The 22,348-nt window shown below is 51.2% G+C and overlaps 1 protein-coding gene across 3 annotated transcripts in view; it reads left to right on the top strand.

Moving 5' to 3' along the window:
- Positions 1 to 22,348, top strand: part of HLF (HLF transcription factor, PAR bZIP family member) — a 46,169-nt gene that overhangs the window by 19,376 nt on the left and 4,445 nt on the right. For all 3 annotated transcript variants that reach the window (XM_081109613.1, XM_081109614.1, XM_081109615.1), the window contains exon 3: positions 20,411 to 20,631. In XM_081109613.1, coding sequence (XP_080965739.1) covers positions 20,411 to 20,631 — 221 coding nt within the window. The remainder of the gene's footprint in view (positions 1 to 20,410; positions 20,632 to 22,348) is intronic.

The raw sequence follows: 22,348 nt of genomic DNA on the forward strand, positions 1-22,348 counted from the left end.
TAGAGGAGTTTTTCCAGCAAAGTGCATATGCCAGGCTGCTGCTTCTCGGGATGGGCCGCCCCGGAGACCCCCACCGTAGCCAGGCTGCCCAGTCCCTCGGGGGCTGGGATGCAGATTCCTGTCTGTCACCTGGTGATGCTGTTGCCTGCTCTGCTTAGGGAGGTGACAGAAACCCAATCCCACCTGCCTCAAAAGCCTGCTGGTAATTAGCTTTAAAAAAATAATGCCAAGTTGTCACATGGCCGGGAGATACACAGGCTCCGTGTGTGTGTGGGGAGGGGGGGGGCAGGAGGAGGGGGGAAGAGTGCTACTTCCCAGCCTAACGCTGTTGCAATCTCATTAGTCATCCCTGGGGAGGTTAGCTGAAGTTATGGAGGGGTGAAAGTCATCCTGCTGGGTCAGAGCGGTCTCCAGAAAGGACAGAGACAGGGTTGAAGTTCAGAACTTTGTTTGAAACTCTGTTCCCCTTCCCCTTATCCGCCAGATTGGTACTTTTGGGGGGGCACATTTTCTTTTCTTTTTAAAAATATATTTTCATTGATTTCAGAGAGGAAGGGAGAGGGAGAGAGAGAGATAGAAACATCAATGATGAGAGAATCATTGATCTGCTGCCTCCTGCATGACCCCCAGTGGTCGAGCCCTCAGCCTGGGCATGTGGCCTGACCAGCAATCGAATCGTGACCTCCTGGTTCCTAGGTCGATGCTCTACCACTGAGCCACGCCGGCTGGGCAGGTTTTCCTTCTTGAGGGACAGGAGCTCTGGCAGATGATTGAGATGGTCTGTTGTCAGCCTCGGGCATCCGGTCTCCATGGTGCATTATCCTCGTCGTGTCTTAGCCACGGTTAATATATCAGCCCTGGCTGGTGGCCATTTGCCACCTGACAAGACAACACCTCGAGGCCTGTGCCCCTGCGCTCCGTTGCGGAAGAGTCCAGGGGGTGCAATTTCATTTTATAACTAACTGATGTCTTTGTACGGCATCAGTTAGCGTGCAGACCGTTAGCGTGCAGCATTCACTGTGTCTGGCCTACTTTGAAAATCAGTATGTTCCATGGTTGGACCTGAGTTGGGCTGATCCTCTTGCCAGTGTGAGTACTTTCACGCTGCAGGATCTTTTCATTTTGCATAAAACTGGTGAAGGTCGGGGAACTGCCCCTCTGGGTGCTCTCATCTCGGTAGCTGCCCGCTGGCTCTCCGCACCACACTGGGAGGTTTCTCAGAGGCAGGGACTGAGGAGGCTTCTATCCAGCACTACGCACATGCACTACACTACGGTGGGTACTTACTTAGCATTTGTTATTGCATTTATTTGGGTGACATTGGTTAGTAAAATTATATAAGCCCTAGCTGGTTTGGCTCAGTAGGTAGAGCGTCGGCCTGCGGACCAAAGGGTCTCAGGTTCGATTCCAGTTAAGGGCGCATGCCCAGGTTGGGGGCTCAATCCCTAGTAGGGGGCGTGCAGGAGGCAGCCAATCAATGATTCTCTCTCATCATTGGTGTTTCCATCTCTCTCTCCCTTCTCCCTTCCTCTCTGAAATCAATAAAGACATATTTTTTAAAATTTATATAGATTTCAGGTGTGCAATTCTATAGTACCACATCTGTATATTTATTGTGTGTTTTCCACCCCTAGGCATGTCTCCTTCCATCACGATTTGCCCCCCCTTTACCCTCTCCTACCTCCCCCTCCCCCTCTTCCCTCTGGTAATCAGCATGCTGTTGTCTGAGTCTGTGAGTAGCCCCCTTCCTTCCCTCTGACAGCTGTCAGTCTGTTCTCTGTACCTATGAGTCTGTTTCTATTTTGTTAGGTGGTTGATTCTGTTCATTAGATCCCACCTGTGAGTGAAATCGTATGGTTCTTGTCTTTCTCTCACTGGCTTACGTCACTGAGCAAAGCACTCCACAGGTCCATCCATGCTATCGCAAAGGGCGTATCGGGTGAGTGAAATGACAAGGACCTTACTTTCATTAGTATTGATTTTTAAAAATATATTTTCATTGATTTCAGAGAGAGGAAAGGAGAGGGAAAGAGAGAGAGACAGAAACATCAATTATGAGAGAGAATCATTGATCAGCTGCCTCCTGCACGCCCCACACTGGGGATCGAGCCCGCACGCCACCTGAGCATGTGCTCTGACCAGGAGTGGACCTGTGATCCCCTTGTTCACAGGCTGATGCTCAAACACGCCGGCGGCCGGGCAGTATTAATTTTGAAAGAGTTCCTGTGCCACCTGATGTCGTCAACGTGGTGCATCTTTGCCAAGGGTCGTGATGGCGGGACGAGCTTTGGGGCTGGGTGGTCTCAGGAGGCGAAGTGCAGACAGGCCCCTGCTGAACTGGGACGGGTCAGGGCTCCTCTGAGGCTTCAGTGAGCTGCTCTCCCACATGAACATGTCCCTGTTTTCTGATCGGTTGTTAATAGTCAAGGAGGAAGGGTGTTTTCAGACAAAAGGATTAGGTGCGTACAAACACAGGTGCATCTAGCCCAGCCGGTGTTTCGGGCTCGATCCCCAGTAGGGGGCGTGCAGGAGGCAGCTGTTAAATGATTCTCTCTCATTGATGTTTCTCTCCCTCTCCCTGAAATCAATGAAAATATTTTAAACACACACACAGACACACAAACAAATACAGATGGATCTTGACACAACTCCCCCCACCCTTTTTTCCAGCCTTGGTGACAGGGATGGAACTGGAAATTGGTAGCATGTTCCAGGATCACCTGTAAAAGTTCTTAAAACTCATCTCACACCTTAAGTGGGACTTTCACTGAGTGCGTAGAGAACATCCGTGGTGTGTGTGTGTGTGTGGTGGGCGGGGGTGGGAGGAGTGGGGGGGATGCCGATAAGAAACGCCGGCTTCCTTTGGTTTGGCTGGCAGAGGCGGGAGTTGCGTCTCCATGTGGCTTTTTGGAGTGCAGGCTTATGCAATGGCACTCCTGCCCGTGCCAGTCAGAGGTGGGGCCACTGAAACGGGCACGGCCCTACCCTGGGAGGAAGGCAGGGCTCCCAAGGCCCACGCCCTGCGCATAACCCCCGCCGAGGCTATGCTGCTGGTGGGCCTGCCCTCGGGCTTGCTGCGCGGGCAGCAGCAGGTCAGGCGCTGGGACGGGCTGATCCGGGGATTTGTGTCCTCAATCCCCTGGCAGAGTTCACCTTAAGCCCCTCCACGCTGTGTGCCCACCCGGAGGGTCTGCCCTTCCCACGCGCTGCTGCTCTTCATTTCCTGCGTCTCAAAGGAGCCATCTATAGGGGAACCCATCCTCCTACCGGCCAGACACCGAGGCCTCGGGCAGAAGAGGGCAGAAAATTATTCAGACCACTGAGGCGTTCGAAAATCATTTTGAGAAAGATTTAAAATCTAAAAAATAAAAATACATAGCACGTGCCCTTCTTCCTACCACCCAGGTTAGCAATTTGGCATATTCACCATATATATCCATCTAGACATTTATTTATTTATGAATTTACACATTATTGGCCAATTAAGGTCCTGAGCAACTTTAAAAAAAGAGAAATGGCCCAGCCAGTGTGGCCCAGTGGTCGAGCGTCAACCTCTGAACCAGGAGGTCATGGTTGGATTCCCAGTCATGGCACATGCCCAGGTTGCGGGCTTGATTTCCAACAGGGGCCGTGCAGGAGGCAGCCGATCAGTGGCTCTCTCTCATCGTTGGTGTTTCTCTCTCCCTCTCCCTTCCTCTCTGAAATCAATAAAAACATATATTTTAGAAATAAATAAAATAAAAAAGAGAAATGTATTCACTAACTCATAAGGCTGAACGGTGATATTCCAAGTCTGTTTTCCGAGGTCTTCATCGCTCCCTGTAGGAATCAACGCGCCTGTTGTGCATGCAGTTAGAAGGCAAGGCCGCCTCCCTCAGTAGAATGCTGAGTCCCCTTTGGTTGCACTTCGTCGGGGGCGGGCAGGCAGCTCTTTGCACAGGTTCCGGGGGTGTTTCCCTTGGAATGTGGGAGGAGTATTCCTTAGCCCTGGGAGAAGCCGCACCAGGGTGGCCTTTCCTGGGGGGGGGGGGGGGGCAAAGAAACACACACAGAGGCACAAAGCCGACCTCAGAGGAAGGGCCTGGAGCGCCCGAAGGCCTCAGCCGTGTGCTGGGACACCGGCTGCCCCAAGGGCTGCAGCTGACAGGGGCACCGGTAGGAAGGCTGTCCTGCATGGTGGTCCGGGCCCTGAGATTTTCCTACCATCCTCTTTTTTGTTCTTGTTTTTCAAGAACACCTGTGGCCACATGTGCTTTCTCTCCCAACGTGAAATCCTAAGAACCTGGCACTCCACCATGCGCACCAAGTTTTCTCTGAAGAGAAAGCCTTCCCCCAGCCCTGGCCAGTGTGGCTCAGCTGGTTGGGCATTGTCCTGTGCCCCAAAAGGTTGCCGGTTTGAATCCCAGTCAGGGCACATCCTGGTTTGCAGGCTCCATCCCCAGTAGGGGGGGTGGGGGGTGGGGGGGGAGGGGTACAGGAGACAGCTGATCAATGTTATACTCTCACATCAATGTTTCTCTCTCTCTCCCTTCCTCATGCTCTCAAAATCAGTAAAAACAGGAATTTTTTTTAAAGCATGCATGATTTTATGGACAGGCCGGCCACCAGCTCTGCATTTGGCCATCCGTTGGATGAATGGAGGGAGTGGGAGGAGCTCACTCAGGGTTCACCTCCCTGTGCTTTTCAGAGACATGCTTGGTGCGAGCTCCTCACAGATTTGAAGCCGGGGGAGAAGGTGGTCTTGGGAGCGGGTGTGTGAAGCGTCAGCCCAGGGCATGCGGCGCCACTGGGTGAACACGAGTTCCCTTCCCCTTCCTGCGTCCGAGGCACAGCACGCTGTGGGAGAGGCATCAGCGGTCTGGAAGGCAGACATAGGTCTGTGTGAGGATGCCCCTCTTCTCCCCGGTGAGGGCCAGATGCCGGCTGCCCGCTGAGGACTCGGGGAGTGTGACGGCTCCCCTCGCGGGCTGCACTGCCCCGCCCCAGATGGCGAAGCCTCCCTTTTGACACACCTCTTGGATCTGAAAAACAAGAACCAAAAAGAGGATGGTAGGAAAATCTCAGGGCCCGGACTCAGACATGTTCATCGCGTCATTGCCCTAGCTATTTAACAACAATAAAAAGTAACGAGAACCACAAACAAACAGACGTTGGTTTGGGAGTGCATTTATCCATTTGGGCAGCAGACATTGACTGAGGGCCAACTGTTTACCAGACACTGAACTAAATGTTGGGAATTCAGATAGAAGGAAGAGGCCAGCCCTTAAACACGAGAAGCTTACCAATTGCAAAGAGATAGATAAATAAGAGTATATGGGGCCTGGCGGGTGTGGTTCAGTGGTTGTGCGTCAACCTATGAACCAGGAGGTCACGGTTTGATTCCCAGTCAGGGCACATGCCCGAGTTGCGGGTTCAGTCCCCATTGTGGAGAGTGCAGGAGGCAGCCCATCGATGATTCTCTCTCATCATTGATATTCCTATCTCTCTCTCCTTTTCCCTTCCTTTCTGAAATCAATAAAAATATATTTTTAAAAAGAGTACATTGAGTACGTACCAGGTGGAACCAAGAAGGCCAGAATGACCTGCTCTGAATGAGATGTAATGGGAAGGTCAGAGGCAATGATGAGCTGTGTCTTGAAGAATGAGCAAAAATTGTATTGATAGGAAGCATACATTTAAGTGACTCACTGAGGTCTTTCTTGACTGATATGAAGAGTTCTTTGCGTTGTAATACTTTAAGCAATAAAAAAAAAAGATTTCTTTGCCATTAACTATGCTCAGGAAATAATTCAGATTATTTGTAGTGTTGAGGGACATGGGATTAGAATAAAAAGAGGGGGAAAGAGGATAGAAAGAGTATGTGTGGTGGTTAATCTACCAAGTGACTAGCTCCCTCCTACCCAGATGAAGGAAGCTTTGCTGCCTGGGGGGGCCTGGGCTCCACACGCCCAGGGCGGCTGTGTCGCGTGTCTGAGATGTGGTAATATATTTAAAGAAGATATTGGGAGGTTAGAGGCAGATAATTGATAGGACTTGACAGTTGCTGTGGCAACACACCCACTTCAAGAAAAGCAGTGTTAGTGGGAGGGCAGGAACACTCATGGCACTGCCCCGGGCTGCCCTAGGCCTCACACGGCTTGTCCTGGGCCCCAGGCGTGGGCAGGTTGGGAAGCACAGACACCCCACATGGCTGATTGCCGCCCGCCTTTGTGGAATTGACTCTGGCGTAAGATAAGGAGATGCCTAAACCAGAGCAAAGACAACAGGGAAAACGGTGCGAGGAGGAGGCGGGGGAGGTCCCAGCCAGCATCGCCAACTCCACTCAGGAAAACATCTGCCCAGTGCTGTATTTTCATAGATTGGATGACCCTGGGTTTCTACGCAAAGAAAAAAAAAGTATATGGCTTAAATGTGTGAAAACTTCCCTTTCTAACTTCAACAAAGCATGCTTTGGGTATAAATAACAGAGTAGCGAAAGGATTTGGGCTAATGAAAAATTGGTTTTGACAAGTTTGGGCTGAAGCGCTGGGTGATTTCCTCTGGCCCGCCACCTTCTGGCAAGTTAGAGGTATGACATGTGAAAACTCCCCTCCTGTGTGGGTGGTGCGTTTCCTTACAAGCCTGAGTGTATGAGCTACTGACATCCACAGGACTAGGGACTTCCTCCAGACCTCAACCAGGGCCTCACGTGAGAATCATCAGTGGATCTTTTCCTTTTTGAGAAAAAAATTACCCCAAAATATTTCATTGTGAATGTAGTATATGATCATCTAAGACAGTGATGGCGAACCTATGACACGCGAACTCATTCTTTTGGTTGATTTTTCTTTGTCAAATGGCATTTAAATATATAAAATAAATATCAAAAATATAAATCTTTGTTTTACTATGGTTGCAAATATCAAAAAATTTCTATATGTGACACGGCACCAGAGTTAAGTTAGGGTTTTTCAAAATGCTGACACGCCGAGCTCAAAAGGATCACCATCACTGATCTAAGAGCTAATATGCAAATGGTCATCACGCCCTCGCATCCTTGCACGGGACTGGGGGACCTGAGGCCATGCCCCCTGCCCGCGGGGCCTGACGGGGGACCTAAGGCCGCGCCCCACTCCCCTGCGGGCTTGATGGGGATGGGGCTGACTGGGTCTGGGTCTCGCACGATTTCGAGGCATACGCGGGTGGGCGGGGACTTGACTCTGGGCCCTGTGGCACGCCCCAGACTCGGACAGGAGGGAGATTTTCATATACATTTTACTAATCTTCTTTCATCTCTGACACTTCTATTATAGAGAAAGGGCAAATAGCAATATTAAAATATTTCCTCTAATTCCCTTTTAATGTGCACGAATTTCATGCACTGGGCCACTAGTTTTAAAATAAAGTCAGAACTGAGTGCACAGTACCGCTTGAGTGCCAATATCCCACTCGCAGACTTAACTATTAATGGTTTCTTAGATACTCTTCCAGGCATTTTCTATGTGTATGTAAGCATATATATATTTAGTAAAATGTACAGTTCTGACTTTATTTATGTTACAATGACCATATGTATAAAATGTACATAGGAATGTGGTAATGTATGAATATACATTCTACATAATGTCATGCAACTTGCCTTTTTTATATAATATCTTTTGGACATGTTTTCCTATGAGTACAGCTTCATGAAATCCTATTGTCTGGATGTGCCATAATCTATTTAACAAGCACCTTTAGCTTGTTTTCAGCCTTGGATGCCATTCTTTGCAGATTCGCATGGCATATCTAAAGTTTAAACCCTTAGATGTGGAATTCCTAGATGCCGGATCAAAGGGTGCAGGCTCCAAAAGAACGGTGCTAGTTCAAACGCCCACCACGAGTGTGTGAGAAGGCTCTGTCCCCTTTTATTAAACAAAAACCCAACAAGAAACAAAATACAGGGCCAGGCCCCATGTCCAGTGCCTCTGATGAACGCGGAAGAGCTGCTGAGCGTCTGTGTTGTTTAAAAGCTCCACAGTGGCCCTGGCCTGTTTTTCTCAGTGGTTAGAGCGTCGGCCTGTGGACCCAAGGGTCTCGGGTTTAATTCCCGGCCAAGGGCATGCACCTCGGTTGCAGGTTTGATCCCCAGCCTCAGTCAGAGCATGAGTGGGAGACAACCAATCAATGTGAGTCAATGTGTTTGTTTTTTTCTCTCTCCCCTTTCCATTCACTCTACAAAATCAATGGAAAAAATATCCTCAGGTGACGACTAATTAATTAATTTTTTAAAATAAATAAAGCTCCACACAAGGGTGGGATGTGACGGCCTTGGGAGGAGGGGACAGTGAGGGGACAATGCTTCATGATGAAGCCTTGGCTACGCCCTTTCAGACCCAACGGCAGGGCTTCCCTTACCGTGGTCCATGGGGAGAAATGGAACCCTGTTTGCTCTGCGTTTCCTGCTAAGCTGCAGGTCTTCCTTCACACACACACACACACACACACACACCCCTTAAGTGAATCCGTAATTTTTTTTTTTAAGTATTTTTTTTAATATATTTTATTGAGTTTTTACAGAGAGGAAAGGAGAGAGATAGAGAGTTAGAAACATCGATGAGAGAGAAACATGGACCAGCTGCCTCCTGTACACTCCCCACTGGGGATGTGCCCGCAACCCAGGTACATGCCCTTGACCGGAATCGAACCTGGGACCTTTCAGTCCGCAGGCCGACGCTCTGTCCACTGAGCCAAACCGGTTTCGGCAAGTGAATCCGTAATTAACATACGATCATAGTAAAGCTCCAAGAGCCAGAGAAGTAACACCTACGTACAGTTGGGTACTTTTAAAAAATATATATTTTTATTGATTTCAGAGAGAGGAAATGAGAGGGAGAGAGAAAGAGAAACATCAATGATGAGAGGGAATCATTGATTGGCTGCTCCCGCACCCTCCACACTGGCGATCGAGCCCGCAACCTGGGCATGTGTCCTGACCGGGATTTGAACCGGGACCCCCTGGTTCATAGGTTGATGCTCAACCACTGAGCCACGCCAGCCGGGCCAGTGGGTACTTTTCTCATGTTTCTGTATTGTTTAGTCATCCATTTCTTCTTATAGCCATTTAAGAAAGAATTATTTTGTTTCTTTGGGTGTTGCCTCGGATTCCATTGAAGCTGGTACAGTTCGAGTAGATGAAAAGTCAAAAACTGCTCTTTATCTTATTTCAGCATGAAAGTCCCCGGGCTGATACGCAACTTGCCAGTCTGGGGATGGTCTCCTTTCCTTTGCTTTGTAAGCCTCAATAGATGATTGATAGATAGATAGATAGATAGATAGATAATAGATAGATAGATAGATGGAAAGGGAGGGAGGGAGGTAGGGAGGGAGGGAGGGAAGGAAAGGGGAAGAAAATGGACTTTTGTTCTCCAGAACACCTGTTCTAAGAACTGCCCATCTTATGCAGCTATTCTGGTAGTTGACCTTCACAACCTGTTTCAGACAATGGTCACTAACCTTCAGGGATCGCTTCTCTTGAGGTCATGCCTTGCCCACTTCTGTGGGTCCCTGTCTACTGAGCTGCTGCCAAGGACAGTGTCCCCAACTGGGAAGCATGTGACGCCTCTACCTGCCCCCCACCCATCTAAGACCATTTGTCTCCATCTAACTTTTCCTCCTTGAGGAAGCTGACTGCGCCCCTCCCCCCTTATTTGCATGTGCCCTGCATGCATATCTTCACTGTGGCCTCCCTTCCAGCCACTCAGGCCCTGATTAGGTAAGAGGGCCTGCCTTCCATGAAGGAGCCTGGGGTTAGGAAGTCTGAGCTGATGGGGTCGGGTTGATCAAAACACTGGAATGGGAAAGGATTTCAGAGGCGGTGCAATATTCCGGGTCCACGGAAGCGTTGCAGCGTGTGATGGGATTTCCCTTCCCACGCATGGTCCCGCTGGGCACTTGCTTCAGAAGCTAAAGGAGAAAGCATGCAATCAAGTTCAGATCCTGCACAGTGTTTGATACTGGCTTAGCGCCTGGCTCCTGTGCACCCACGAGGCACACAGACCTCACCTCGTGCCTGTGGAGCACAGAGCGGATTCCGGTCCCAGACAGATTTCTCCTTAGACACACCAGCAGGGGCCCGGCGGGTGTTGCTCAGCAAACCCCAGTGCAAGCTGGAAAACTCCCAACTCTTCCAGAATGACGCATTTCTAAGAAATTGAGTGCTGTTCCAGTGTATGTTAGAACTGTGGGACCATCGGCTGGCTTAGAAATGTGCCTGAGCCCAGCCGGTGTGGCTCAGTGGTTGAATGTCAACCTATGAACCAGGAGGTCACGGTTCGATTCCCGGTCAGGGCACATGCCTGGGTTTCGGGCTCGATCCCTAGTGTGGGGGGTGCAGCTGATCAATGATTCTCTCTCATCATTGATGTTTCTATCTCTCTCTTTCTCTCTGAAATCAATAACAATATTTTTTAAAGGAAAAACATATATGTCTTAAATGTACCTGCGTCTCCCCTCTTCCCCCACCAGCGGATTTAAGAAACCGCTCCATCGTTACTCCTGGTCTAAATCAGTGACTGGAAGCTTTTCTCCTATGTGGGTGGGACTTGAATTTATTTGAGAAAACCTGAGTGCCCACCTTTTTCCAAATTTTGGTTTGCATGTGAGCGTGAAAAGCAGGCGCATGCCCACTGAATGTTGATTCAGATTACAGATGGCTATAAACTCTCTACATTGCTCCATCATCTTCCCTTTCTCTCTGCCTCAATGACTGGTGCCCGAGCTCCCCCTGCTTTATAATGTAACTCCTCCCGTGACACCTCGTCTCACAGGTATGAGCCAGTGGGCACGACTAGCCTCGTGCAGTGAATTCATGAAATTAGTCTGCCTTGTAGCAGCTGCCTGGGCTGCAGTATTAGGCCATTACTCACCTTCCCCCAAATGAGACGCTGGGGGCACAAGTCCATTTTGTTTAGTTACCAGCTGACTTCGTAGAATTAAGTTGATTTTCCCCCCAGGATCCATATCCCTGATTTAGCATAATCCCCCACCCGCCCTCCTCAGGCAAGTCCTATTGCCTAGCAACACTTGTTCAGTAACCTTTCTGAATGATCATTAAGGAAGATGGAGAAAACGTCCCCATTCCGTGTTATTCACACAGCCCATGGCACAGACCTTTCTAATTGCAGGTGGTCCAGGGGGTCTCTACAGGTTTTCCCCTACCATCCTCCCTGCCTCCATAGCCCAGGCACCGCAGACAGACACTCGCAGGACCAAGAATAAAAAAAGATAGACCGTGGGAACTTGAGGTTTGGTGCACAGGCAGCAAAGGGAAAGACCTCTCTTAGGCTGGGTTGCTCAGCATCTCAAGATGCAGACACGCCTCAGAAAATACTCCCACAGAGAAGGGAAAGTAGGCACCCGACGTCCCGAGAAGCGTGTAAGCACCCCGGGGTCCCTGCCCGGGTAGAAGCGGGTGCTGCTGCGTGAGGGAAATCGCCGGACACTAGCCGTTGGCATTCCTTCGGCTGGTGGACATGAGTGGGTGGAGGTGGAAGTGTAGACAGGGCTTTGGAGTTCGCCTTAATTTGAGTGTGCTCTTCCAACTATTTGTACTTTTTTTAAAAAAAAACATTTTTATTGATTTCAGGGAGGAAGGGTGAGGGAGATAGAAACATGAATGATGAGAGAGAATCACTGGTCAGCTGCCTCCTGCACGCTCCACACGGGGGATTGAGCCCACAACCTGGGTATGTGCCCTGACCGGGAATCAAACCATGACCTCCTGGTTCACAGGTCAATGCTCAACGACTGAGCCAATCCGGTTGGGTTGTTCATAATCTTATGGGCAAGGTATTGGCAAGGACTTTGCCTGACATGATTTCCCATCTAGTTTGAGAATAGCTATTGCTTCAAAATTATAGTCACTTAATCTGATAAATCTTCTAGGCTGGCATATGCCAAGTGCAATGTGATACAGACATTAAATGTAAGGGACGTTAGAAGTTGTAATCGACCCTGGGACAGTCAGGAGGAGGAAGGCTTGACTTGGACTTGATGGACGGTCGGCCTGGTGGAGGTGGAGAGGATGTGAGGGAAGAATGTCCAGGGAACAAGGCAGACCCGCTTGGCGGGAACAGAGAACACAGGATGGGAGCTTCAGAGTGGAGGTTCTCGGGCGCCAGACAAGGAGTGTGGTCGGGGAGGCGGTGGGAAGCCATCGGCCACCGTTGATCATGGTAGAGATGTCCTGGGAAGAGCAACCTGCTGGCCGTGTCGGCAGACAGGACTGCAGGGCAGGGAGACCAGTTCGGAAGGTACTGCAGTTGGCCAAGTCCTCCGTGGACGGGCCTGCCCTTGCCCTATGACCGGGATCTGAACCACCAAGGAAAACCACGGAACGTCCGGGAACATGTATTGCTAGAGTCCGAATGAGCCTCTGCTCTCATCCCAGACTGTCATCCCAGGATTCACTGAAGCCAGGGATTCCCACAAATTCCCACAGCTCTTGGGGTGCGGGGGTTCTGGCCCGGGGTTCATTTCTCCCTCCTGCCTGAGAGGTGTGTGGGTGACTGACAGGATGGAGAAATCGTTCCCACGCCCCAGGAGACCCCGAGGAGAGTGTGGTCACTGGGAGTCTGGAGGCTGAATATGGCTCCGAGATGCCCGCAGACGGAGGCAGGGATCGCGGCGCACAGAGCCGGCAGGGACTCTGTGAACTTGGGTGAGAGAAGGGCACGGGGCGCTGGCCAGGGGCCAAGGCCAGGCAGCGTTGGAAAAGCGTGTTTACTTGTGGGCGCGCAGCTTGGAGACGCGCACAGGAAAGCGTTTCTGTGGATCTCCGTGAGAGACCGCACCACCACAGACACACCTGAATGCTATTCGTGTTCATCCGGAAGCTCGGGCTTTAAAACAATCCTGTTTTTCTTCCTATGTTTGTTTGGCTTGGTGTGGGGGGTGGGGGCTGGGGAGAGGAGGAAGGGTGTTGTTCGGGCGGAGCGCGGGCTGTTTGTTCACCGTGGGCTCCTGGCTTCTCAGTGGATGCGAGGACCCTGTCACTTACCCCGTCCCCTGCCCCACTCTCTCCTCTGTGTTCAAACGAAAATTTAACTTTGCCCGGAGGAGGGCAGTCAGCTTAATCATCCGCCGCGGCGGCACCTCAGAAAGTGCGGGTTTCCGATGGCCGGGCCTGCACCTTTCACCAACTCAGACAATTAAGGAGGCCCCCAGGGCCCACGTGGTGCCGATTCAAGGGGTGCACGTTGGCATCAGAAAAGGAAGGAGCCTCTGAAATAGACTCCAGGGACGGGCGAGGTTGTTTCTCTGCTGGAGAAGAAGGCATCCCCATCCTCGGACGCCCAGTGAATTGCTCAGTGGCTCAGTTTTGCCATAGGCAAGGGGTACCCATTGGCCTGCTTCTAGGGACGTCGGAGGGCAGAGTGAGGCGGCCGGTGGGGGACACATAGTCCACCCAGGGCCAAGTGAGCATGGACATGAAAGCAGCAGCCCCCCGCCCTGCTCCTCTGCGGGGTGACTGTGCCCACACCCCAGGGGCTCTGAGGACGGCCTCGGACACACGCTGGACTGGAGCCTCCACTTGAACCTCCAAACGTCTCCTGTGGCTTGGCCTCCGGTGTGTGGACGCGGGGAGCTTGAAATGGTCACTGGCTCTCACAGCCACTGTCGCCAGGGCAGCCTAGGGAGGGACTGGGCCTCTATGCTTTCAGGACCGCCGAAGCACAGGGGAATGCGAACACTCGGAGCCGGTGGGCAGCTGGTGGGACGTGACCGTCTGTTTCCCAGGCCTTCCCCTCACCACGCATTCCCGATGGTACAAGGAAACGAGGCCTGCATTCTCCGCTGCAGTTCCATACCTGCGGGTGTGTGTGTGTGTGTGTGTGTGTGTGTGTGTGTGTGTGTGTGTGAAGGACATCGCCTCTTGTTTCCCACTCACAACCCTCCATACCCACTTCAGGGGGCCAGTGTTGCAAGCTCTGAACTGTATCTCATGCAGGCCATAGGCTCAGGCACCGGGAGTTCATTTCCGGCCCATCTGCTGCTTCTCTGTGCCCTGAGGTGCTGGGGCAGCTACCGGGAAAGGGGACAGGGAGAGGGGGCTGTCTCGGGGCATGGTGAGAAGTCAGGGCCCACGCGAGCTCTGACCACAGCTGGAACGTCTGCTGCATCCTGTGTACCTGACTCCAAACGTCTATGGTTTGAGCTCCTCTGGTCTCACCTCTCAGTTCCAGGAGGTGGGTTTCCTGCTGACACGCTGGCGTGGAGCGTGATGATAAACGCGCTCGGAATGAGAGGCCGGTTAAGCCAGCCCCGGCGCCTGCCAAGGCGGGAGCTGCTGAGTCACGTCCGGGCACCACGGGCACCTGCACAGTCCCAGGGCAGAGGGCTTGTCCTGGACACGAGGTCACACGGGGGACGTCACAGGCCTCACTCGGGCTGCAGGTGGAGGAGAGTGGAAGCCAGGGGAGTGTGTGAGGGGAGGCGTGCCCCCACAGCCCTGGAGGGGCCCTCCCACCTACTGCCCATCCCACCCAGCCCTGTGAGATGATATCATTTCCCCACTTGACAGACGAGGGAACGGGACTCTCCCAGCTGGAGTGACAGGCCCTGGGCCACAGAGCTGTTTAGGGGCAGAGCCACGATGAGTCCACATCTGTCTGCACCTGCTGATGAGCCATGCATCTCAGGGCAGGTCAAGGTGGAGGGACGAAGGCCAGAGCAGAACCTCAGCACAGAGTCCCAAATGCCTTTCTTCACTCGAACGGGCCAAGCAAGCGTTCCTGGAAATACTGATAATGTAAGGGCATGGGCGTACAACTTGCCTCCCTGTGCCACGCCCTTGGAAGCCAGCTTCATAGCCCCCCTGAGAGACTATGTGAGACATCCTCTTAGCCAGGAGTCCTCCCCCTCCCCCAAGAGGCAGGTCTCAGCCATCAGAGGCTTTTTAAGGGCACATGTTGGGTTGCGGGCTCAGTCCCCAGTAGGGGGCGTGCAGGAGGCAGCTGATCAATGATTCCCTCTCATCATTGATATTTCTCTCTCTCCCTCTCCCTTCCTCTCTGAAATCAATAAAAGTATATTTTAGAAAAAAGAAAGAAGGAAGAGAGGAAAAGGGAATGGGGTGCTGGTTGCCTATAACTTCCTGAGGGCTCTTGACCATGAGGCTATTCCTGCCTTTTGGGGGGGACTACCTGCTGCCCAGGAACATGTGGATCTAGAGAGGAAGGGCCTGCAGGGTCCTCCCCTTTCTTCCTCTCCTGCCCCTTTGAGGGGAGCGAAGTGGATGGGAAAGAGCATGGGCTGTGGGTGGAATGGACCGAGACTGGACTGCACCTGGCCTTCTAGCTTTCTGGCCCCACCCCCATTTCCTCGTGCAGAAAGTGGGGGGGCACCTACCCCCTGCAGTGTAGACTGAGGGTTCAGTGCAATGGTCTAGTTAGGCGCCTGCCCAGGCCCCCACCAGGACTCACTTGGGTGCACCAAGTCCATTGCTTCCCTCAGGCCATTTCCATGATTGAGAACTTGCATCTTATCCCGACCAGCGTGGCTCAGTGGTTGAGCATTGACCTATGAACCAGGAGGTCACGGTTTGATTCCCGGTCAGGGCACATGCCCAGGTTGCGGACTCGATCCCCAGTGTGGGGTGGGCAGGAGGCAGCAGATCAATGATTTTCTCTCGCCGTTGATGTTTCTCTCTTCCTCTCCCTCTCCCTTCCTCTCTAAAATAAATAAAAATATATTATTTTTAAAGAAAAGAGCTTGAGTTTTGTAGTCAGAAAGATGGTAAGGTTAGTCCCTGTTTCTTCTACCAGCTGGGCAGCCCCAGGCAAATGATTATTTCTGAACTTGTCTTATACTATTCCTATTCTTTATTTCCACGTCTGGAAAATGGAAATCCAATGATTCCACCTTCCTAGGGCTGTGGTGGGGATTAAATGAAGTAATACATCGGCTGGCGAGGCAAGGGCTCCGCCCAGACACTATGGCTGTGACTCAGGGTGATTCCACCCGGGACTTCACGCGTTCACCCCTTAGTAAAGGGTAACAGATGGGCCCCTTCCATTGCTTGCATACTGGATTGAACTGGCCTATAGTTTTACCCGTGTTTCTGTTGACAGCGGTTACTATGCAGAGAGAGGTGTTGGAAAAGGGCCGCTCAGATCAAAGCGATCTTTACAGCAGGCCGTTCAGTCAGTGGTTTGTGCTGGAGTCCTGGACAGCACCCACTGGGCACCGTCTGAGGCTGGTGCACAGGAGGGGTGCGTGTGTGTGGGGTGTGTGTGTGTGTGTGTGTGTGTGTGTGTGTGAGATCCGTTGTTGCCTTAATGTCAGCACAGCAGCATGTGAGGCTCGGACACTTGGAAAGTAGGGGCGTCTGGACGGATCACCAGCTGCTGGGGTTCAGGGGACGCCTCCTTTAACCTGTGCCTGAGCGTTTTCTTTCTCATCCTCTGTCTTTCTCTTTATTTCCCCGTTATGTCCTTCTTTCCTTTCTTCCTTCCTTCCTCACTCCTGCCTTCCCTTCTTTCATTCTGGTGGTTCTTCGGTTTCTCAATTCCTTTCTCTCTCTTTCTCTCCTTCCTCCAGCCCGCTGCCCCCTCTGGTCTCCTCCCGCTCCTGTCCTCCCCTCTTCCTTCCTGAGCCTTCTCTCTTGGCCATGTTTGGCATAGCCCCCAAGCGTATTACATGCAAAGTAAGCAAAGCCCATTTTTTGAAAATCATGTGTTTTTTTTCTGATTTTTAAAGTAAAAGATACGATAGATAATTTGCAAAATATAATAAATGAAAAGAAAAAAAGTCCCGTTTCCAACAAGTGTCCTTGTTGGGACCTGGGAGTGTTTATTTCCGGTGACCCCATCGTTTACACGGAGCTTCCTCTCCGTGTGTGCTCTACCTCAGGACCGGGATGCCCCTGCAAACAAGACGAGGTCCCCATCCCATGGAGCTTCCGTGTGAGCGGAGGGAGGTGGTCAAGAAATGTCAGACACGAAAGATGATTCTGGGTGGAGACAAGGATTGTAAGGAAATGAAACGGGACGGTGCCGGGGAGCCAAGGAGGTGGCATTCGAGCTGGTGTCTGGATGTGTATCAGATTGGGAACATTTAGAAAATGAATATTTAATTCCGAGGAAGTGCATTCTCGTAAGTGTTGGTGCAAGTGTAAATAGATGTGACAGTTTAGCAGAACGTTTGGCAACATAAGACGCACATGCCCGTTGCATGAGCAGTGCCATTTCGTGGAATCTTTTTTACAAAAGTGCTCACATACCTAAGAACCCGTTCGTTGGAGAGTCATTGGGGAAATGTACTGAACCTTTGAGAAGAACAAAGGCGTTCTCTTCCTTTACACTAACACGGGAGATGTGCCTGGTATATGGAAAGCGTTATGGAAGACATACGGTAGTCATAGTGTGTCTGTGCAACAGCCAAGGTCTGAAAGGCTCACACAGGTAGTTAAGGGGGACCACCTCTCGAAGGGGCAGCAAGATGGTTGGGGGACAAGGGAGAGGATGGCTCCATGACCCATTTCTGCATTTGTTTAAATGTTGCAATGAGCATCTTTGGTGATTTTTTAAAAGTTATGCAATGATGCATTCTCAAATTGAGAGTTTTTACATTACAATTTTGCAAACCCACAGAAGGTAGGACAAAAAGTAAAGATCCTCCTCCCCATTACCCAGTGAGACTTGACATTTGGAATAAGGGGGGTGGGGGGGATGAGTCCAGCCAAGTTAATTCAGTAGAAAATGTGGATAACCAAGGTGGTGAGAGGGTAGCTTTGGGGAGAAGGGGGACCCCGCTGTGTTGCTCAGGTCCTTTGCCCTTTGCTGTTTTTGACGCTGAGGAAGCCATGGGCCTCGTCTGGGGTCCAGTTCGGTTTTCCCCATTCTGCAGGGAGGGCTGGCCTACGTCCATCGGGAGAAAGGGCTGGAGAGAAGGAATGCCGAGGAAGGCTCTGCCTGACCGGGAAGTGGTCTTGTCAGAATGCCCAGGGATGGACGTCAGAGACCAGCTCACCAAGGGCCACCGTTAATGAGGAGCACTCTTTGTAGAAGCTGGACTCTGATGTAGGGACCACGGTGAGGGGGGTGGGCATGAAACAGATCAACCACGAAAGACCATGAGTTCTGGTAGAGGAGGGTGTGTGTGTGTGTAAAGCTTAACATTTATAAAGCAATAAAGGAGATCATTTTACTACTTTCAATATAGCATAACAAACAGAATACTGAGGTACTAGGGAGGAAGTCAAAGTAACTTGGAGCCATTCGATTTAGGAAACACTAGTTAAGAGAGGCTTGCAGAGGGTGGGAGAAGCGTGTGCACGCCTGTGTGAGTGTGCGTGCGCTGGGGGAGGAGTGGGGAGGTGGTCATAGAGATGGGGCACCGGGTAGCTGTGTTATTAAGTTCAAAGAGAAATTCCAAAGGGAAAATAAAAGCCCCGTTTGACTCAGACATGGTTCGTTTTCTGAGGCGATGTCAAGAGGCACGAGATCAAATCCAGCTCAACATGACACGGTCCAATCCAGAGCCCAGCTCAGCCTGGCTAATGCGACATCTCCATCCTCTGCCAGCACCTGGGGGGCCCTTCGCTTCCCCTTTGGCAAACAGGAGACAGAGGGAGCTCAGCGAGGAGCGGGGGCTGGAAGGTCACCCAGAACATTCGTTTTGCAAGCTCCCCACCAGGCCTTTCCAGGAGACAGACGAGCCCAGTTTCACAGTTTTGCTAGAATGCAAGCCCCTGGCTGCGCACTTCAACCTGGGGTGAGTTTTAATGAACGCTGCAGGGCACGCACACGCTGCCCAGCCACTGGCCGAGAGGAAGAGGAGGAGGCGGGCCGCGCAGAGCTGAGCCGTGTCCACCCCTTTATCATCTGGGCCTGAAAGGAGCGATTGAAAACTTCAGGCAGCACTAGGAGTGAGATTCAGAGCTCCCCACGTAAACAGTGCGGTCCGTTAGGAAGTTCATTTCACCAGTGAGACGCGCTATGAAACTCAGGAACCCTGCTGTCCAGTGGCACCAGAGCGTTTCCGGGGGTTAGCCTGTAGGACCTTCAAGTGGAAGTGAGTGAGGCTGTCTCCACTGTGTCCTTCCTACTTTGTGAGATGTTCCTGGAGCCTGTCCCCGGGGCCCGTCGTCGGCGTGCGTGCGTGGGTTATCACAACGGCCTGGGAGCTGGTGTCCCACCCCAGCCTTGCCCCCTTCAGTCCATCCCTCATGCCACCTGAGTCTTCTCTCCAAAGCTCAGCTCTGCGCCCCCTTCAGTGCTCAGAACCCTTCACCGATGTCCACTCAGGGCCTTTATATCACCCCGCTGCCCACCTTCCTGCTCCTAGTTCGCTGACACCTCGCCCCTCCACGTGTGCTCTGATTCAGTGCTGCAGCCACCAAGCCTGCCTGTGGTTCCTCAGAAATGTAACCATCTGTCTTGTGTTTATGCCCAGGTTCCCTTTTCAGGCTAATTATCTTTTGTCTCAAGATGCGGCTATGCCAGGTGTCATCTCTAGGAAACGTCCCCTAACCTCCCTGTTATGCACTGCTGCCCACGCACTGCTGCCCACACTCTGGACGCACGTGAGGTTGGCATCCATTCGGGCACCATCACTGTGTCCTCACTGGCTAGTTATTGGTCTGGTTCCCTGATTTGCCTGGAAAACCTTGAAGGTAACAGTCATATATTTCTAGCCATTGTACCTGTAGCACCTGGCATGGAGCAGATACATGGATGTGTTGCAAAAAAGAATGAACACAGGTGTTTGTTTGTTTTTTAATATATTTTTACTGATATCAGAGAGGAAGGGAGAGGGAGAGAGAGATAGAAACATTAATGATGAGAGAATCATTGATCGCCTGCCTCCTGCACGCCCTCTACTGGGGATCCAGCCCACAACCTGGGCATGTGCCCGGACAGGGAATCAAACCCTGACCTCCTGGTTCATAGGTCGACTGCCAACCTCTAAGCAATGCCGGCTGGGCTGAACACAGGTATTTTTTAATTTAGTTTGTGACCACGTGTTTGTGGGTCTTGGTTGTGCACGATCTGAGTAAAGTCCTGCTCAGTGGTGCTCCCAGGAACATGAGGGGATGAATAAGATGAACAGGGTTAGGGTTGGATATCAGTAACATGCAGACTTGTCACTCACCTTGAAGCATCTCCAAGCTGTGTCTACTGGGTCTCCCTGGGGCAGTGGTTCTCAACCTTCTGGCCCTTTAAATACAGTTCCTCATGTTGTGACCCAACCATAAAATTATTTTCGTTGCTACTTCGTAACTGTAATGTTGCTACTGTTATGAATCATCATGTAAATATCTGATATGCAGGATGGTCTTAGGCGACCCTTGTGAAAAGGTCGTTCGACCGCCAAAGGAGTCTCGACCCACAGGTTGAGAACCGCTGCCCTAGGGTGTTGATGAATTGAAACTCCCGTGTTGTTCCAGGTCAGCTGTTGCCGGCGAACCGCAATACACCGAGTCCCATCGATCCCGACACCATCCAGGTCCCGGTGGGTTATGAGCCGGACCCAGCAGACCTCGCCCTGTCCAGCATCCCTGGACAGGAAATATTTGACCCTCGCAAACGCAAGTTCTCCGAGGAAGAACTGAAGCCGCAGCCCATGATTAAGAAAGCTCGCAAAGTCTTCATCCCTGAAGATCTGAAGGTAAATTGGAACTGGTAACCAGGCCGTGGGCAGGTAGAGAGTGGGAGGCTCAAGAGGCGGATTAAAAGGGTGACCCCGGGAAGATCACACAAGCTGGTGAACAAAGGACTCTTGATTTCTGATCCTATTTCTTGGCATGTGACTCTCAGCAAGTTGCTTCCTCGCTGGGTGTCTTCTGAAACATGCCTTTCATGTCTCGATAATGCCCAGAAAGAAGGAGCGATAAAATGTTGGAGATATTTGCAGCCCATGAAGGAGGCAGTCTGCAAGGAAACACATGAAAGGCCAATAAAATCAAACTATAACCTTTCAAGGTTGGAAAGAGAGAACATCATTGGGGAAGGGCATCTTGGCCTCCCAGTCTTCCAAGGGAAATGCCCTGTGGGGATTGATTGATAACTAATTGCTGTCCTTTCCCGGAGGGCCTCGGGGAACAAGAGCTGGAGACAGGACCCCTCTCCACATGGCCAACCTCGGGTGACCAAGGCGGGATTTTGTTAAAGAAGCTGGTGGGTTCCTGACACTATTTCTTTTAATGTTCACTCTGGACCTCAAATAATGATCACTTGAATATCTCAACAAAAGGTTAATTCCAAGTTGGTTTTTCTCTGCTGTGTTGAAGGGACACATTATTTATAAAGGAACGTAGGTTTATCTTGGGAAGTCAGATGCAACTTAAAATTATTCTGACACATTTAATGAACCTTAGGGAGGGAATTCTTTAAAATGTTGCATGTCCACTGGCATTAAATTAGAACCACTTTTGAGTAGCTGTTGCTTAGACTTGTGTGTTTATGCTTCATTGCAAGCATATGGACAATGAAGATATGATTATCTACATTCAAGGTATTGGCACCAAGGGTAATCCATTAACCCTTTCCTAATGTCTGACCCCCATCTCTCAGGCCTCAGTCTGGTTCAGATGGAGTGTGGCTCCTTGGCTGGGAAATGGGAGTTTGGGGCCTTGTCCTGGGACTGGCTTAGACTCCTTACCTCTACTTTTCCATCCAGAAAGAGCATTGGAGGGGAGGTGTCTGGCAGAGTTGAATCTCTGCTGTCATCTCCGTACCTGAGATTACCTGGAGGGATGCAGAATTGTCAGGGCTGAGCAGACCTCGGAGATGCACTAGACCAAGCTACCCTTTTGTAGTTGAAGAAATGGAGAAGCAGAAAGTGAGATAGGTGAGCACTGCTCACTGCTAGGTAGAGGAAGGCCTAGCCTGGTCCCCGAGTCTCCTAGCTTCCACACAGGTCACTGTAGCGCGTTGCCCTCGCAGGGGCTACAACAGGGGATCCTGGGGGACAGACCAGGAGCTGTTCCCCTGAGAATCAGAAGAGGAAAGTGCATAGTAAAACACCAGAGCATCTAACCTGGCCAGGGAATTGCTGCTTAGCCTACGACGGGGTGTGAAGGGGCACCATCGGGTTAGGTCCCTGGGCGAGTAGGTATCTTCTTTGGACTGGATGGTTTCTCTCATCCTGTGCGCATAGCCGTCCGGCTGTGTTTCAGAGCTCATCTCTTATACTAAACCCAGGAGCCCGTGCGGCGTGGATTTCCTTTTGAATGGAAGGTAGTTTGAAAGGATGCTGCCGAGTAAGAGATGTAGCTCCCAGCCAGACCTTCGTAGGGTCTCCAAATTCACAAGGTCAAAGCAGAGGGCAAGCCTACCTAACATCCCAGGTAACCTTGGCAACAGAGAGACCACGTGGAAACCTT

This window comes from Myotis nattereri, assembly GCF_964212035.1.
Source record: "Myotis nattereri genome assembly, chromosome: 16".
NCBI classification, from domain to species: domain Eukaryota; kingdom Metazoa; phylum Chordata; class Mammalia; order Chiroptera; family Vespertilionidae; genus Myotis; species Myotis nattereri.